The following is a 19975-nucleotide window of genomic DNA, read 5'->3' as shown; positions in this document are numbered from 1 at the left end:
CAAGGTGAATGTCAAGGTCACATTTGTGACCCATATGGATTGTGAGACGGAGGAGATACTACATCACTGAGGTTCTGGTTGCTGTTTCTGTGAAACCATTTCTGTGAAAAGTATAAAACCAACTAATTACCTATTAATGAATCCTGCAAGTTGGATGGCCTCATTTCCACGAGCATGTGCTTTGTAGTTTGATCTGAGTCAATTCCACACCACACTAATGTTCGAACTGTTTAAAAGCCAAAAGGTGAAAGTACTAAGAGGTGTTATTGGTATTAGTAATGTTGAGTTTTATGGGTAATAAGAAGAATAAAGAACAGAGCCAACTTTACCCTTTAAAAGACATTTGTGGACTCCTCCCTCTTTGCTTCGCGTTTATGTTTGAATTGCTTTTGAATTTAACTCATGCATGTCTTTTTAATCATCAGACACGAGCTGGATTTCCATTTATTTTTCTCAGCCTCATAATTTGAAACAACTCGCACGGCACTGTATGGATAGTGTTTTTTGGACTTAATTGCTGCTTTCATAATTAGCCTCTCAAAATCCATGTAGCTTCCAAGTGCAAATTGAAAACATGTTGGAGGGCAAATTTGAACCTTTTAAGTACTTAAATGTGGCCTAGAAAGAGAAGCACACATGCAGAGAGAAATTAGAGTTAGAGACAGAATAAATGGATGGAGTTTCATTTGTCTTACTTATGACAGTGGAAGGATTACCAGGAACTAATTGGACAGATTAACTTGGCTTTAGCTGCATCTCCTGTCAACCTTTTCTTTTCCAGCCCCTCCTCTCCTCTTTTCTTCTGCTTTTTCTTCAGCTTCATCTCCTCTCACAATGGTTTTATGGCTGTGTTTGTTGGCTCTTCATAATACCTCATGTTGAGGGACATGGTTTGGTTGCCTTTAGCATAGTTCTGTTTCATTTAGTTTCATTTCCTTTGCTTTTGTTTTCCATTTTTTAATTCCAACCTCTGGATTCTGCTGATATGAAGCTTTCTGTCGTTGGTGTTATTGTTAGTGTTTATTGGTATTGTTGTTGTTTTCAAAGCTGCATCTGTAGAGAACAAAGCCTTTTAGTTCCAACATGAATCCAGCCGTTTGTCTGTCTACCAAAAGGAGGGGGAAAGGGACAAGGCAGCCTCTGTGGTTTGCCATTGGACCTGGTCCCGCTTGACTCTGGCTGTATTCCAGACGAGTTATCGTCGTTCCCCGTTCCACCTCTGTTTCTCTCTTTCTGTCTCTTGTCTCCGTTTCCCTTTTCTCTCTCTGCTACCTTTATCTGTTCCTCGCTTTCTTCAAACCCAGTTTCATTTTTGTCCATATATTGCTCTGTTCTGCCACTATTCTTTCTTTCTTTTTTCATTCTTTCTCTCTTTCTTTCCCTACCTGCTTCCACTATAAATAGAGATAAGCAGCAATACAATATAAGTCAATAGGGTAATGGGTTTTCAAAAAAGTCATGGTGCGTGTGGGTGTTAAAGACACATAAATTTGTTTACACATTCACATTGTGGGGAACCACCTCCCATTTGGGGACACAAAGTCCCAGTATAATAAATCTTGAAATTATAGGGCCTAATGTTAGGGTTGGGTAACTGGTTATGATGGTAGGTTAGGGCAAGTCTCCAGGAAATGAATGTAATGCCCCCTGAAGTGATGGAAATATGACACTGTGTGCATGTGTGTTTGTGTGACAGGCAGCCAGTCATATATTTTGTTTTAATTCCACGTGGAAGACTGTCTTACTGTGAAGCAGTGTTAGCATCAAGAGACCCTGAAATCAATGTAATTTATTACACTGCCCTAACTGTGAGCATGTGTGTGCGTGTGTCTATGCACCTGTGTGTCATAATAGCTTGTTTTATAGTGAGGATCACAACTATTGATTTGAACAGGGAGAGAGACACAGAGAAGAGAATGAGACAAGTGAGGAAGACAGCGAAACAAAGCGAGAGACAGGCAGAGAAACCAGTGGTCTCTGTCTTGCTCTATTTAAATGTCAACCATCCAATAACAGGTTGAAGCAAAAATGAAATGCTCCGACCCCTCAGCTATTAACACACACGCTGTTCAGCAATAATATTTTCTCAGCAGACAATTACCTGCACAGCCTTTCTTCCCCTGTGTCTTCTTCTATTCCTCATTTTCTGTCCATCTGTTTGTCACATTATTAGTGACATATTTATGTTTAGAGGATTACGCAAACATTAGCATGACTGCATTTTGTGTTGTTGAGTGTATGTAAGAGTTGTGTGTTTGTCCTTGACAATGAATTGTTATTATGAGAAGTTTTACTGAGATGAACACACACGCACACACAAACACACCTATAAATGCTCTGCCCAGATTTAATCTTGATTCAGTCACAATCTAAAGTGTGAGTGGGTGTGTGTGTGTGTGTGTAGGTGCCTGTGAGCTTCCGTGCATGTGTGTGTGTGTGAGTGACAGGCAGATAATGGGTTGTCAGAAGAAGCGACAAGTTTGTGTCCTTGTGTAGTCTCCTCTGAAAGAGGAAGACCCAGGGAAAAACACAGAGCAAGACAAGGAGGGGTTGGGGAGAGACGTGCGTCTCTATTTAAGGTGAGCCGTTTTTATTAAAAAATCTTGGGAGGACATAAGGAATCAGGTGGGTTACAGCTAGACTGGATAAAAGAGGAATAAAACATCAACAGGTGATAGACTTATCAACGTGAATTCAATTTTTGACGAAGAACAAAGCTTTTCATTAAGTTTGTCTTTGTTTCCCAGTAATGTATTTCACTCTGGCGATGTCAAAGACCAATGCATCCAATCAATATCAGAGTTAATCAAGGCATTTCTTAAGTATTGGAAGTACTGAGCCTGATTAGAAAGATAATTTTGATTATAACATCGAGAACTTTTTAAACTGATTAAAATATCCAGAACAGAAAGTCCCTGAATTTACCAAATTAATCAAAAATAGCAAGCATTTGGATAAGATACTTGAAGAGTGTTGCAACATGGAAGTGTACTGTATTTCACCACCTTTCTCAAGTGGTTGACCCATTAGGATTAAAAGTCTATTTATATAATAAATTATTAGTAATAAATAAATTATTAGTGACATATTATTAGTGATTTAGATCTATGGCAATGTGCCTGAGGATACACCAAGCTGCTAGCTATATTGTGCTTCAGTTCAAAAATATTTATCATGCTTTACTCTGGAAGATGGTAGAGTGGCAGAGGCATTTCAATAGACTGTTACATCCTCTGGAATCTGCCTTGACTGATGGATATCTTCTCTAGTTAGAAGGAGAAATAACTCTTTGACAGCAATTGGTGGCGCTTAAAGATATTACCTTACTTCTGTTTTCCAAAGGAAAGCAGTATCTTGTGGATTGATAGCCACATAGCTTGAATGCTATTTCCTGTATCTGAGGTAGGCTTTTAAGGTGAATGCAGCAGAAAGCAGGTAGAAATATATGTATTTAAATGTACTCCCTGGCATATATATAGTGGACTCACAGGCAGGACTCTTGCATGCAGAATGTAGAGGAGGAATAGCACAGCCTTGTGATTATAGTCTCTTCTGTGGCTGTGTGTGTGTGTGTGTGTGTGTGTGTGTGTGTGTGTGTGTGTGTGTGTGTGTGTGTGTGTGTGTGTGGCACTGTGGGATTATTGATCCAGCTAAATGAGCCAGTTAAGGTAATTAAAGCCCTGGGCACCGAGGAGGGAAAGTTGATTATATTGACAATAACAGTCTGAATACACATAAAAGACAGAAAAAAACGACGTGTCCTTATGGAAGCTATTGCTTTTGAGAAATAGTTGATTGACAAGGGTGGTGAAGAAATAGGTTTTTGTAAAGTCCAGTGAGGAAAAATGTTGACACAGAGCTCTTGGTCATTTTGGCAACATAGTTACTTCATGGAAATGCAGTAGTTCAAAAGCTTCCTCAAATGTTGGATGCAATTAGAGTGTTGCAGTATCGGAAAAAATATAGATCTATATCAACATGTATAGATCACAGATCTTCTTTCTTCTCTTATTTTGTAGAACCTATGCGAACTCCTAAAAGGCTGAAGATTGCTGAGACCAGGTCGCGTTTGATCGCAGTGGACTGGGAATCGCTGGGTTACAACATCACCCGCTGTCACACCTTTAACGTTACCATCTGTTACCATTACATGACTGCCAACGATCGTAGCAAAGCTGACTGTTTGGACATGGACCCTAAAGGTACTACTTACTTTTCTTCCTACCTTAAAGGTGCTACCGTACTGTGCTACTGACATTGATGCAGGATTTGAAGTCGTGGTGTTTTCTAGTGTTACATTGCTTTTTATTCATTGTGACATGGGTAAAGAAGTACAAAAAGACTTGATAAAGTAACAACCCTAAAAGTGCTGAAATTTAGTATAATAAAAAGGTGTCTGCTTTCAGCGAGATTTCAAATTTGAGTGGATCATTTATTCACAGTGAGCTTGACACTAGTATTGACAACCACTTCATTTTGAAGCCAGACATAATATCAGAAGCACTGATGTTGAAGAATATTGGAATGGACATAGGTTGTAGGTACAGTAGTTGGAATCATTCCCTGAAAAGTGAATAATTAATTATTGGTTGAAGTCATGTCTCTCATACACTCAGTTTGACCTGCTCAGCTATTGATCCGTTAGTCAATAAATGTAGTAGCTGACTGACAGAAATGTGATAGCCAATATTTACATAATCAATTACATATTTAGGTTCAAGACAGATGACAACAGCTCTCTTGTTCCTTCGTTTGAAATATAAGGCTTTACAGTGAAAGCAAACAAGTGGTAAACTGCCTTTAGCTCTCACACTATTACCGGTACTCACACCTAACAATACATTTAAAAACACTAAGTTCTGATTTTACATTACATAGACCATTATAAAATCAGCAGCAGATTACTGAGTGAGAAAAATTGGTTTTGATCCTAAATACATTGCAAATGTTATGACATTTTACTCTGCAGTGTGTTTATGTTGACCCCATTTTTGTTCTTAGCACCACGCCACCTGGTGGGGAACCTGCCGCCCTACACCAACGTCAGCCTGAAAATGATTCTCACTAATCCGGAGGGACGGAAAGAGAGTGATGAGACCATCATACAAACCGATGAAGATGGTACGATACACATATCACACCTTTTTTTTATTCTTTTCCCCATTTCAAATGTTTTTATCCATTTTATGTATTTTTTTATGAAGCAAACTTTTCAATAAGGGATGGAGTTTTGTACAAAGGGTGTTTTTAGTATCTGTAACTCGTTTCTGCATGTGTTGGGAATGTCACTGCTGCCTGTTCTCAATCTGTGTATTTCTGTTTAGCAGTTGGTTTCTCATTTGCAGAACATTATACTGTTGATTTTATTAGAACTGCATGAATTTATGTGTGTTAACAGTTCCTGGTCCAGTTCCCAGTCAGTCACTTAAAGCTACTCCATCTGAAGAAACAATAAGTCTTTCCTGGAAGGAACCAACGGAACCCAATGGAGTCATTATACAGTATGAGGTACTATCATTAGCAGCTGTTGTAGAGGCCAAACTTAACACAGCAATCCTTTGGAAAAATATAAACAAATAAAAAAAAAAAATGGTTTCGCTTTCTCTACTCCAACTCAGATCAGCTACAGTGGCGTGCATTCGTTTGACCCTTCGGTGCCTCTGCAACGACCAGGGCTCACAGTGTCACTGCCTTCAAACGCCTCCCATCACATGTTTTCTCAGCTCCACCCAGGTGTCACATACCAGCTGTCTATACGAGCATCGACCTCTAAAGGGTTTGGTCCTGCAACCACGCTCAATGTGACAACTAATATTTCAGGTGGAAAAAATACATTTTAATATGTGCTGTTGACTCAAAATTTTTTAATATCACATTTAGACAGCAAGAGGTTAGAGCTACACTTATGCAGCCTCATATTCTCTTTTCAGCTCCGACAATAGACGAGTACGATGGTCAAGAGGCCTTCCTGAATGAAACTGCAACAACTATCACTGTCCTGCTCAAACCTGCCCAGGCTAAGGGAGCACCCATAAGGTACAGCACTTCTGTTATCTGTTAAACTGGATAGATCACATGACAAAAGCAGTCAAAGGCTTTTCACTAATCATGTGTGTGTTAGTAAAATAACAACAACCAAAATTACATCTGTACTCATATTGTCTCTATGTCTACAGTGCGTACCAGATTGTGGTGGAAGAAGTGAATCCTCAGCGGACACGCCGTCAGGCTTCGTCTGACTGTTATCAGGTGGTTATTAATCCTTTTTACGTATGTTTGAAAACCCATGCCCCTTTTACAGCTTTTCTTATAAGCGTAAATGGTTGAAGTTGAATAAAAAATAACAATAAATTTCCATTAATGGGCTTTGTTGACTCTGCTATTAAAATACCTCTTTTTATTTACATTTAATTGAAGTTACATTTATAGACGTATCTTCATCTTCTCCAGGTCCCAGTTTCTTACCACAGTGCATCTAGCGGTGGATCCCCTTATTATTATGCCGCCCAGTTGTCCCCCAGCAGCCTGCCTGAACCACTTCCCTTTACTGTGGGAGACAACAAGACGTATCAGGCAAGTCTTTAATCTGAACAAAACCGTATGTATGTAATGCCTTGAAAAGATGTGTTTATCAAAAATTCTGAAATACAGAAGTAAATGGCAGCACAACACATTCACTGGAACTAGAAGGCAGTTGCTGTTATGCAGGAGGTTTTATTTTTAAAAACGATACGACTTAAAGTTCATAGAAATTGTATGCAATACTTTTTAAAGGCTACATAATTTGAATGTTTACATATCGATATCCTTCTCAGCCAAGTGTAAAAGTAAAATTGCTTGTTGTAAATCTGTAAATGTATCGTAGACATGTGTGAACTGATCCTTCTTTCTTTTCCTCAGGGTTTCTGGAATCCACCTCTGGCTCCAAGGAAGAACTACAACATTTATCTTCAAGCTGTCAGCAGTACAGAGAGGGTAGGCTGTGTATTTAATTTTTTTGAATGAGGTTCAAAAAGGCGCACTCATAGACTTACATTATGTTGCAGCTTCTGTACACTCATTATGTACAGTATTTAATATTAAACGCTAAGAGCAAGGTTCGTGTTGTAGTGTGTTAGTGGAACTAAGGTTTCTTCCTTCTGTCTTTTTTTCCACAGGAAACAAAGACACAGTGTCTGAGGCTGGCAGCTAAACGTAAGAACCCATTTGACCTTAACAGTATCTTAATTTAACTCTTAGGAACAGCTTCAATGCTAAAAATATTTTCAAAATATTTTGTCAAAAAAAGACAAAAAAAATCCTGCAACTCCTGGGCAGAAGAAAGTTGGCCTAAAAAGAGGGTGGTCTTTAAGGAATAGGAGCTTCAGCTCTACTTAGCTGATGTCATCGCATCAGAATAGTTCATACTGCAGTGTAAGAACAGACGAACTAAGGGGATATGCCAGGTCCCAGCATTAGAGAAATGTGGAATATTTGGATTTCGAACAATGTAATGTTGGTGTAGTAGAGTCCAAGAGTAAAGTGTTGGAGTGTAATAGGTCCCCTTCAAGGGTTTGGCATAAATCTAAGGGGAATGCAGCTCTTGCAGCTCTGCTATTTTGTTCTATCCTCCTCCCACCAGACAAGCACGGACCCATTCACATACTTCTTACACTTCTGTTTTAAAGTGAGTCATTGCTGACTTTGGAATTCACATGGAATTAAAATCCCACTTTCCCAGCTGAAAATACTCACATGAGTCCAATGAAGCTCTTATTCCCATTACATAGTTTTTTTTGTTTTTTAAACTACTCTGATCTGATCTAAAGGGACCAGCTGTGAATGGCCAAAGTCTCTTGTTACAAGCCAGCCTTTATAAAGAGTGAAATCGGAGTGGAGGGGAGGTGCACGAATTTATTTCCCACAATATGCTAAAAGGTTTCTTTGGTCCAATGATACCAAAAAAATTTGCTTACTCCAGCCTTAATCAGTTTATTATTGTGTTTTTCCTCTGGTCTGCCCTTTATTCCCATGGAGGTTTGTCAAATGGAAATTGTTTCTGGTTTAAGAGCATTACAGAAAACAGTATTGCGCTTGTGCATGGCATTGAAAGAAATGTGTGTTGGTGCGCACTGAGTCTAAATGTCGGGTCTTTACCAGGTTTTTGCCATGTTAATAGATTATCAGATGGTTTTAAACGGTGTGGAGTTAATCCCCGGGCACTACACACATAAGCGCATGTGCACAAAAATGCACACACACTATTTTGAGGAAAGAATTTTAGAAATGCGGCTGATGGATCAGAGTTTATCTGTGTGGAGTAGGAATAAGGATAAACACATTATATTTTGAATGAAACTGACATCCTCACACTGTTGTGTAACCAGCAGAGTTGAGCTTCAAATGACTGCGCAGGCATTTCAGTGTTTATTCGACTTGTAATGTAGAACTACAAGGTCAAATTTAAATGAATACAAAATGTTCCCACTTTTGCTAAAACTATAACTGCCCTATAATTATTTCACACCAGTTTTTTCTTGTTTTTATGACAACACAAATGTAGTGATACAGCAATTTTAAGAGGAAATAATTATTAGTTCACTAATCTTCATTTTATTGCTTTATTAAAGATTAAAGCAGAACATAATTCCTTAAAGCATGGCAGAAACTTAGTAGTATTATTATTGTGTAGTTAAGGTGATGCTCTCAAGCAATTACAAGCTTCATTAATCTCCATAGATTATTCTAGTGTTTTTGTTATTTTGGTGTACTTTTTAATATCAGTATGAAAACTTGTGATAAGTAGAAGGTTTACATCAGATATCGCAGAAAACTAATAAGATCGGAAATAGAATCAGTTCATGAGTTACGTCCTTTTTCTTGCACAATGTGCATTATTGTAGCAAGAAAGCAAGGTGGAGTGTAATGCCTTTCTGAACTTCTCTTCTTTGACCTTCAAGTGCAGACACCTCATAAAGCTACTCAATAAAAGTGACATCATTTTGAGGACAATCAGCCTTAATGATCATAGAATGAATCATCATTGCTGGTTAAGTTAAGTTGATTAAGTATTTATATGTGGACCCATTGAGAGAGGGCATTCCAAACTAGCTCAGACTTTAAATTCTGTGGCGTGTGGTGCTTTTCCAAGTGTCAGGTTTATTAAAATTGGATTTCTTTGGAGTAAAATAAAAAAATGCCTCTTCATCAAGAAAGCCCTACAAATAATACAAGTTCACTTTTGTTCTCCTTACGTCAAAGAGTACAGGGTGAGAAAGTTGTCTCATAGGTGGGACGTTTGCACACTAAAATAGGCAAAAATGTGTGAAATCACTAACTCTGCAGGGTCATATACTTCAAGAATTGCTGGTGGTTGCAGTTTCTTGAACAGGTGGTCACTCTGCCCAAAAGCTGCTAAAATAAAATGACACTGTCTTTCTAGCCTAGGGAGGTCTGAGTGAAGCCGAACGACTTTAGAGGGGATTTCAGATTTTTATAATAAGAGAGACCAACACACTAATGGATCGAGAGGTCAGACCACTGTGTCTTCTTTACTCTCTCCGTCTCTCTGCATGTGTGTTTATGTGCATTCAACCATGCATCCGGGAGGGAGGATTAAGTGATGGTGGTCATAGTAGGTCATTTGGGGTATTGTGTATTGTCATTCCTGCCGCAGGGCGTTTTGTGCGCCTGTGTGCAGGCAAGTTGTGAGTGTTAGTGTACTGACCTGAATCATTTTTACACACATTAAGAGCTTCCGCAGACATTATGAGGTTAGGCTGAGAACCCTTAAAGGATTATTGTTGTTGTTTTGGTGTCTTGTTTGGACATATTTTATCTGTGTGATCTTCTAATAGTCTCTTGGTTGGATAGTTATATGAAGTGAGACGTTCCATGTGGAAGTCATCTAAAATAAAGTTTGGCCTTCGTACATCAGCACTAAGATGATGAACAGATTTTGTAGCTACTCAGCAGTGCCCTTTATTTGCTGGTATAGAAGTGCAAAAAAAGAAAAATCACAAAATTAGAAAAAAAGACAATATAATGTCATTATGCCAAGCTGTGGTTAAGCTATATAAACAACATAAAACTTTACACTTAGTTTTCTGCATAATCAGTTTAAGCATTCTCTGTTTTCAAATATCTTGATTTTTACTTTTTACCATAAATAAACCTAGTAAGTATTGGCTGCATAGTAAAAGCTTGATTTATCTCATCCCTCTGCCCGGACAGAGAGCTGAGATAGAGGTATGCTGTTTCTGTTTGTTTGTTCATCTGTCAGCAAAATTACACAAAAACTACTAGTCCAAATTTCATAAAACATAACAGATGAAGGAAGAATCCATTACGTTTTGGTGCAGGTCTGGGTTGCTTTTTTTGATAATTGTGATGGAGGGAGGGCGTTGGCCTTGGCTCTTCTAGTCTTTCTGTGTGATGGAGCTCTGCTGCCCAGGCTCAAAAACTATTAAAATCACATTAGTGAGCAACAATGATCCCTCACTGCTTTGGGTATTTTATTTTATTTTGAATTGATCACACAAACACCATCCCGATGCTGTAAAAACTCACTGAAGCACCAAATAGGTATTTTTCCACCAATGAAAATAGACCTCAAAATAGACCCTATTTACTTTAGGTTGAGTGACATTAGGAATTAATTGGTTTGGTGCTAAGACTGATGTGGGGCTGTGGAAGTCAAGGCATTACTAAAAATGTTTTATTCTTGTGTGTTATTTTTATTATGTTGATAATGGAAGTGGGTTGTTGTTTGATGCATGTATTGCATTATGTTGAATTTTGTGCATATGTCACTGAGTTGGATTATTTGGATTATCATAAGACATGATAATGTTCTTACGCTGCAGTATGAACTGTTCTGATGACATCAACTAAGTAGAGCTTGGGAGCCTGAAAACAGATGCTCTCTGTCTTTCTGTTGACTTTCTGTCCATGATCAACAGCATTTAAGCCCTGCAGCCTACACTCCGCTTGAAACGTCACTGGTGAATTATTTTCCAAAACAGACGAAATCAGGGAGTTCAGTCAATTCTCTGAAGTCATCAGAAGCAGAAATGAGTTCGGCTACAAGCAATATATGGTGACATTGGTGCAGAAACATTGGACAGCTACAGTTAAATTGCATTTTAAAAGCATTTTCTAAAGAGACCGTGATGCCAAAGAGGCAGCAGAGAAGACACATAGACATTCAGTTGGTTATTTTCATTACTATAGTGTACATTTATAGGGATGTTTATTTTGAATGTTTGAATATTGCTGCTGGGAGTCAGATTTGATTGATGATTTAGTTCGGTGTAGTACGTTTGCCATCATGTATAATGCGACTAAATAAATGAGAAGCCGATGTCTGTGTAAGGTGAGTGCTTTTAGCTCAGTTGACCCAGCTATAGAAGCTGGTATAGGCCATTGTCAGCTTCCACTGATTCTCTACCACTGCTTTTTTTACAGGATTGTATTTTTAAGTTCAACAAGAAATGCATCTCTTTTTATAGCCTTTTTTTTTTTAGTCTTGAATCGATTTTAAAACACCTGCTCTGAAAATGTTCAAATACAGTTCAAGCTGTAGAAGCAATCTCTTTGTTTCATTATTACATAGCAACCATATTAATGAAGAAATTTCTGTTGATTTAAGTACTTAAATATGCGACCCAGATTACCCCCAAAATGAAATATTTGATTATATTTACAGTTCGAATGACAGTTGCCATGGCATTTGTGCTAGCAGCTGTTTAACTTTTCTTTACAAGGCATATTTAGAGGCTTGATATTTGCCTGAACTTTAGCACAGGGATAATTGAACCTTAGTAATTAATCACCTAGATTTTGTCTGATGTGAAGGCAGCCTAAGAGAAAAACAACCATATTTCCTTAGATGGTATACGTTCCTAGCCTGAGGCGACGTGGGCTTTTTTAAATATGCCTTACAGTCAGTGCAACAGAGTAATAAGTTTAGAGATGTGACTAGGTTTGAAAAAGCTGTATATTCTTGGAAATCTTAAATGGTTGATCGTGTTATTTGGCTAGTTAATTCTTCAGAATGCTGTTTTGAAAACAAAAAGGAGCTTTTCACAAGAGTCCGAATTATAGTTATTTATATGTCCTTACTAAGATAACAAGTTGTTACTAAGATAATCTTGATTTGCTGTTAGACCAAGTTGTAGATTATTCATCTTATGCTCTGCCCAACTCCACGCAGATCAGTGGGTTGTTGTGTTTGCGGGGTTCAATGTTGCCAACTGGGAGGTTTAAAAGAGTCCTCTGGTGGGCAAAATATGCAACATCGAAATTCATAACATAGGAGTCGTTGGCGCTTTTCTCCCCTCTTCTTTATTTTTTACCCCTCAGTCGTAAAAAGCTGATGAGGTACTATCATCACACCACCAGGTGGTTGGGTGGTCAGCATGGACACCCACGATGTAGGAGCTTCAAAGTGATACCACAGGTGTATCTGCTAAAAACCTCCAAAGAGTTTGAATATTAGTGAGCCTGACCACAACATTTTCGTTTTTAAAAACGTTTACTTCGGTGGAAACTAGACATTTTTTTAAACATATGTACCCCGGTCTCTAGGAAGAATATCAACTGGTCAGGAGCTGGTTAGCTAATAAACAGTTAAAAATAAACATACTTTTAATCTCTACTGTCCAGTAAACTCTAAAACTCTCTTTAAATACCGTTGCAATTTAAATTTTCCTTTTTTTGCAACATTTCGAGGTTTTATTTATTTATTTATTTCTCCTACAATTTGAAAACTCAGTTTTCCTTGAAACTTCCAGGAATGCACAAATAATCCCAAGTGTGTTCTTACTGGACAGTGATTTTAATGCTTTTTCCCTTTAGTAGTTACTGTGTTCCCATCTTGTTGATGTCTTTTGTCATCATCTTTCTTAGGTGCCACAGAGGAACCAGAAGTCATTCCCGACCCTGCTAAGCAGACGGATCGGGTGGTGAAAATCGCTGGAATTAGTGCTGGTGTTCTCGTTTTCATACTGCTGGTGCTGGTAGCCATTCTGCTGGTTAAGAAGAGGTGAGTGACAACTGCAAACAATACTCACTAAAGCAGCTCAATGAAGATTATTAAAGAGGGTAAATATTTACAAGACCAACATTGAATGCACACACCAACTTGCATGCGTGCACACACATACACACACAAATATGCTCTTAGTTCATTCTCTTGTTGTGTGTTGGTCCAGTATTTGCTGTAGTAACACCATCTTCCATCCATCCACCATAAATGTTGATCTCCCCTCAGAACCAGTTCAATCGCTTTCTGAAGTTTAATTTCCCACCAAATGGCTAAAGGCTTGTGAAAACCCCCCAAATGTTTTATGTTTAAAATATGCTGTCTTAGTTTTTGATGATCTGGTACAAGAAATGTCAGAGCTGAATGTATTGTGTTCTTGCACATTACAGCTGTTTTCTCAAGTGAAAGTAGGAAAAGGTAGAGTGAAAGAAAATGTCAATCAAAAGATCTTAAGTAAATATAAAATGAAATTATGTATCTGCTTTATCATAACCGCTTAAATGAACTCATCAAAATCATCAAAACAGTATCATGTTTGTCAGTTTAGAAGCAGCAAAGCTTAGGTCCGTTCTGCACAAAGGTGGAGATTTTGGTGAAGCAGACTGAAGAAAAGATGCTTGCTGAAATGGTTTTGTGCATTTATAGTTGTGCTGTTATTTTAAGGGAAATGTAAACGGATTCATACAATATCTAACCTTTTACTTGTACAGCACAATAGCTCTGATAAGAATCAGAGACCAGAGATGTGTCGGTGTAGCAGTTTGGCCTGTATTGTTAATTTGGTGCAGAGCTCCACTATGTGGTGGATAGTGACAGTTACAGCCTGAGCATGCTTTACAATAGGTACATCTTTACAGTAGATGAAGACAGAAGTTAGAATAAAGCTCTGATAGATTTTGTAGAAAATACAGAGAAAATGCACAGACGTATTCATGGAATATGCATGTATAGCTGCCTTGCGTTTATGAAATATCATGGTTTTAGTCCCACTTTTCCACATTCACTACGAGTAAAACATATGTATACAACAACATCAGTATTGCTGCAGTCATAGTATAATCTCAAGACATTTTTGAAAACTAGTAAAATATGACGATAATCAGAACCTTAATGAAATAAATGAATCCCTGAATGTGATTTTTACCATTTCGTTAACAGTGTTGGAAAGTTGGAAAAGCAGTGACAAGAAACAGCGTTTTAATATAACCTTCTTAGTCTTGGATCCACTGTGAAGCTCCATTAGGCTAAATTTTGTCTGACTACTTTTGGGAGAATGTGTGCTCATGTGTATGTGTTTGCATCTGCATTTATAATTTATGTAAATGCGCCAGCATGCATGTAATAATTAACAATTCCTAAAAAAAATTAGTTTTTTCTGCGATTTTAACTTTTTACTTACAATAGTTGAGGGAGTGCACACTTGAAAAAGAATAATTAGAAATAATTAAGAATAATTAATTTCCACTAACAGAGACCCTGAAAATTCAGTAAAACTATTCACATTAATCGTTTGGCTTACCTATTAGTTATTATGACTCATCCTCAATTTAAGAAAACGTCTCAGGAGATTTTGCTTTCCTCTGAAAAAATTGAAGGACTACATCTTGGCACAAGCCTTAAGAGAGCAACCAGGAAGAGTCTCTCAGTTACAACCAATCATAATTACACTCAGCAAATCAAAAACAATTACAGACATTAAATCACAGCCAGTAATGATCTCTCATCATCAGAGAACTTTGCTCTTGTGGCTCCTGACCTCCATATTTTTCTTCTAATTTGCGTAATGAATTAATGCGAGCCAGCGTCCATGCTGCAGCTTTAGTGTGAAAGTGCAATTGTAAGTGATGATCAGAGGAGCTGAGCTTAAAGTGTAGGGTAGATGGTCCATTTGAAATGTGTTTTGCAGGAGCTACTACCACTGTGTTTTGCGGGGTGTTTATTTTTGTCACATCTAACAGTATTTGAAACACTGTGTGCACTCAATGGCTTGATTGCTGTTACTCATTTAACTTTTTTCATCCCTTGAGTATTGGATTGGATTTAGTATGTGGTATTGTTGGGGCTTTGAAGCTTAATGTGGAGTTATGCATTTCACATAAATATGCTTGATAGTATAAAATAAGGCTGTTTATACAAGGAGTGCAAGAGCTCCTGTATGTTTTAGCAGCTTGAATCACAACACAAAGACAGCACACTGAGGTCCCATTTACTTCCCATTTACAACACACACAAATAATTTGTGGCAACATCTTAAAGTGACATGTTCATTCTGGTATTTTTACACACATTTCTACTGGAAGTTTGACGAGTTATGCATCATTAGTGCTCTAGATTTTTGTGATTTTTTTTTTTTTTAATTTAATAGTTTTCTCTTCCATAAAGGTTTCTGGGGAGATCAATCTTCATTGTCATTAAACCTTTACGACTTTGAACAATAATACTGCATCTTTAAAATAGTGGGACATGATGACATTGCAGTGACATCATGCTTGCTTTACAGGAAGCGAGCTGCCTGGTTTTACAGATTGGATAGCTTTGTGTTAGTTTTCATTTTGTAGGAGTGCGTAAAAAAAGATCATTGGCTGATTAGGGTTAAATCTCTAATCGGGCCATCGGGTTAGAGTAAAAAGTAAAGTTTTAAAATACTGCATGAATATTTTTAAATGGCACAAAAAATAAAGAAAAGAGAAAAGAAAGGCTGCATGGTGATAGGTTGATATTGGTGAGTTGTTATTCAAGTTTCGTAGCTTGTTTTGTACTATTTATTTAGCGTTAGCCTTTGGTTCTTTTTTTTTCTTAGTAAGAAATAGGTACTTTAGCTAATATGGCACCCCTTGCATGACCCTCAAGTTTTAGCAATCAAAGGGTGTTTTCTTCTGTTTTTGTTGTTACTGGTTGAGACAGGACAGTTTTGTCCTAATTTGCATATTCCCTTGTGTCTCACTCTTTGCTTTCTGATTGGCTCACAACCCCAGGAGGACCTACTATTCATACTCTTATTACCTGTAAGTAAACAACCAATCAACAACCAGCTCATCCAGCTGCTGTTATCTTATTGGGCGAATTATTAGTGGCTAGTTGTTGTTATTTTTAAAGATGCAGTATACTTTTTTCAAGACAAAACACATTTTCAGCTCTGACCAACCAGCCAAAGTCATCCTCATTGACGCCTCACCAGGGAGGGGGTCAGTTCACTTTCATGTCAATCTGTTCAGGATTTCAATTAATTCCTTCTTGTTTAAATGATTTTGATATTTTCAAAATATCGAAATTGTCTTTCTTTTTTTTGTTTTTACCAAGAGAATGTTGATGATTTCCTGTCTAAAAAGTCCAAGCAATGAATGAGTGCAAGAATTTATTTGAAGGACTGAACTGAGAGTGAATTGATCTCAGCCCTGGTGTCCTCTACATGCTCCAAAGTTGCTCTGAAGCAGGCTTAAGAAGGCCAAAGTTGGCCATAAACCAGACCCAAGCAGGCCAGAGTGGGACGGCACAGGCCTGAGCGTGTTATTTGAAAAAAGAATGCTGCACTTGTGACTTGTAGCTCTTTGTGTGCATGTAGTCATGTGATCATCCATCCGCCCATCAAGTCACAGGTATCATGGTAAAGCTCTGCTGCACATGTTCAGTGTCTCTCTCTCTCTCGTCAGTGGATCTGAACTAGTTGGTTTCCTATTTGGGATACGTGGTCTATGATTTTGTGTGGGTTGTTCTTATGATGGTTTTTTCTTCTTTTTTGGTTTACGTCTTTCTCTACCCAGGCCATTATGGGCTCTGACCAAGATGGATCATGAATCAATTATTTGTACTGCCTCAGATATTTTAATTCACTCTCATTGCTTCTTTTTATTCACAATCACCAGACTAAAAATCAAGATGTGCTGAGTATCAATGCAGGACTGTACCTTAACGTTCCCGTGGAGTAGTTTAATGAAACATTTCTTTCTAAACTAGGATGACTGCTTTGCTGATTTTTTTGAACTTGCTACAACCACTGCTTTTTACTGTTTACCATTAAGTAGCAGTTTTCTAATATTACATCTATTAAAACACATTATCAGGAACAAAATTTTGGTTCTACAGTGTCTCCTTTTTTCCTAACATAGCTAGTCTAAGCCATCCATTTATTCCAGTGCACCTTAAGAAGTTGGACGTGTTCCTCATCAGTGAAGACATTCTGCCTGGTGTCTTGGAATTCATTTGCAATTTTAGTAATTAGGCGAGTTCATTAGACATTCATGCATTTTTATGAATTCATACAGAACTTCAAATTAATTCGCAGTTCAAGTGTGAATATCAGAAAATAATCACAATGTTAAAAAGAAAAAGTAGATCCATTCTAGGTCCGGTCTCAGCTTCACCTTTCTTTTTCTTTCTCACTCTCCTTTCTTCTTATATATACAACATATTGAGAAAGTACTCAGCATGTGGTGGTTTATATAGTTTGCAAATATTGTAATTCTATGACAAACACACACACACAAGTAGATACATTTGGTCAATAGTTCAATCTATGTTTCTACTGAGTGTGTGTGTGTGATCTCAGAGGTGGAGATGGTGTAAGTTGGGGTCAAGAGGTAAAATATGCACAATAAACAGCATGCTTTCTATCAGTCAGAGCTGTACATTGCATCAGTTTGACAGCAATCAAAAACTGATTGGTAGCCAATAAAATGCACACGATGTTATCGCCTCTGCCTACAGGCTCTCTGTGTTTCAGCTGTAGAGATTTTCTTGTATACCGCACAGAAATGTAATAACTAAGAGCTGTTGTCTTAACTGATGTGCATCTACGGCTCTGGGTACATAATGTTCCTGCATGATGTGTCATGCTCGACATAATAAGTCCTTAAAAGTGTTTCCCTGCAACTTTGTATGTTGAAAACACCGAAAGATTAAATATGAAAATGATTTGATCTTGATATCTATTTAATCAGGTACCAGACTGATGATAAAAAGTAATTTCTCATTACTCTGATTGTTTGTTTGTTTTTCAAATTGTGAAAGCAAAACATTTTAATTCTAAAATTCACAGCAGCTGGTAAAGCTGCATAAGAGATTGAAAATCAGTGTCCCACCCTTCATAACTGACTATTTGTGACACGACTAGTTCAAGTTCTACTATTTACATGGTGATAACTGTTGGTTGGTAAATGGTTTTCCTTAAGGGTTCTGTGCATTCTAGCTCAATCCTTGCTTCTGTTTTAGTGGGATTCACCTGAACTTTGCTGTCAGATGAAAACCAAAGAATTCATACAATTTGAAAAAATATGTAATTAGTTTCTATTAATATAGTCCTAGTAAAATAGGTTCATACAAGTAAAAATGGAGGGAACGGTAAAGTTTAGAGGCTTTCATCTGACAGCTGTAAGCTACAAAAAAAGATCTTCCTTGGTTTGAATTAGATGCTGCAGTATTTTCCCTTTGCTCCTTTTGCTGAGCCTGTTAAATGCTGCCATATACAAAAAAGCCTCTCCTCTACCTTCCTTGCTTGTTCTCTTCTCTTTCCTTCTTCTCTTTTTTTTCTCCCTGCCTTTCTTCTCTTCTCCCATTTCCTTATTGTTGGTTTCAAACTCTGCATCTTGAGTCAGCAGCCCCAGCCAAAAAGTGATCCAGCTGCTAGATTCTCTCGTTCTTGCTGTGGCTTCAGGCTTCCTCATGTTTGTGTATTTGTTTTTCACAATTCCTGACTGTCTGTCTATCTCCCTCTAACAGGAAACTGGCAAAAAAACGTAAAGATGCCATTGGAACAACACGGCAGGAAATGACACACATGGTGAATGCTATGGACCGCAGCTATGCTGACCAGAGCACTCTGCATGGCGAGGACCCCATGGCTGTGACATTTATGGACTCTCACAACTACAACAACAGATGTAGGTTCATAAAATCAAGGTTTTACAAACAAAAAAACCCTTAATTAAATGGCTCTTACATTCTGTTTTCCTATCCATCTTCTGTCCACACTAATTAGAGATGAATCTTTGCAAAGATCAGGGTTATTTTTATCAACAGCCAAGCTCCTGTTCAGAAGCTGCAACAAACAATTATTAATGCAATTAGTTAAAATTTTAGCAATCAAGTATTTTTTATTCAATTGTCACTTTTATAACAATAAGCAGAAAAATAATTAGTCATTTGTTTGCCAAACAAGGATCTAACCTGCATTTTGTTTTGCCTGGAAAAAGACTTAAATGATGGACCAAAGTCATATCTAAATCATTGCTAGTTAAGGTTCTGTCTATAAGTCAATTCACAACAGCTCACAGTGAAAACAGGACAGCATAAATGTAGAACTCATACATGACAGCGATGAGAAAAAAAATGATGAAAATAGTAAGGTCTTGCCAGAATTTGTGATTTGTCTCAGTTGTCCTCATCTATGCTTTAGTAAATCTGAAATTTTAATATGTTTCCTGGCCGTGTTTCCTCCTGCAGTGCCCAACGATCCTCTGGTTCCCACTGCTGTGTTAGGTGAGACTTCTAGTGTTGGATATGTCACATGTATCACCTCTAGTGATCACCTACCATCATCAATTAGACCCTGCGCTTGTAACCCTAGCACGTATTATCCCGTCTGTTTTGTGTCCATAACTGAAGTCTATAGTTAGAGCTGTTGGATATAGTCAAACGTATGTTATAGTGACCTTTGACAAAAGTATGGCTTTCTTGGATGTTTCTGGAGCATTAGGTTTTTAATACTCAAAAGACAAAAAAAAAATGACCAAAAACAAATCAAGGAAAATTTAAAGAGGTATAACAGATTAGAATATGTGAAGTTGGCAAAGCTTTATGTTCATCTTTTATATTTTTCTGCCAACTCTCTGTGTAGAACATGTCTGGTGTAAAAAAAAACCTCCAACAGCTAAGCACTTCATCTGTCATCCTGCGTTTTCCCTTTGGTTCAGTCATTCCCGATTCCAGCCATGGTTTCTGTTTCCTGCTGCGAGT

At 37.7% G+C, this 19975-nt stretch overlaps 1 protein-coding gene across 23 annotated transcripts in view; it reads left to right on the top strand.

Annotated features, from left to right (window-relative positions):
* ptprk (protein tyrosine phosphatase receptor type K) overlaps positions 1-19975 on the top strand; it is a 105987-nt gene that overhangs the window by 70514 nt on the left and 15498 nt on the right. For 15 of the 23 annotated variants that reach the window (XM_026193803.1, XM_026193799.1, XM_026193813.1 and 12 more), the window contains 13 exons: positions 4020-4202; positions 5002-5121; positions 5399-5508; positions 5619-5820; positions 5931-6036; positions 6177-6249; positions 6451-6573; positions 6901-6975; positions 7158-7194; positions 12889-13024; positions 16000-16029; positions 18740-18900; positions 19463-19498. In XM_026193803.1, the coding sequence (XP_026049588.1) occupies positions 4020-4202; positions 5002-5121; positions 5399-5508; positions 5619-5820; positions 5931-6036; positions 6177-6249; positions 6451-6573; positions 6901-6975; positions 7158-7194; positions 12889-13024; positions 16000-16029; positions 18740-18900; positions 19463-19498 (1392 nt within the window). The remainder of the gene's footprint in view (positions 1-4019; positions 4203-5001; positions 5122-5398; positions 5509-5618; positions 5821-5930; positions 6037-6176; positions 6250-6450; positions 6574-6900; positions 6976-7157; positions 7195-12888; positions 13025-15999; positions 16030-18739; positions 18901-19462; positions 19499-19975) is intronic. The other 8 variants (XM_026193815.1, XM_026193820.1, XM_026193814.1 and 5 more) reach the window with 3 other exon arrangements.

The sequence above is a fragment of the Astatotilapia calliptera genome, chromosome 15, assembly GCF_900246225.1.
Source record: "Astatotilapia calliptera chromosome 15, fAstCal1.2, whole genome shotgun sequence".
Taxonomy (NCBI): Eukaryota; Metazoa; Chordata; class Actinopteri; order Cichliformes; family Cichlidae; genus Astatotilapia; species Astatotilapia calliptera.
The sequence above is the reverse complement of the archived record's forward strand: the minus strand, read 5'-3'. Positions and strand labels throughout refer to the sequence as shown.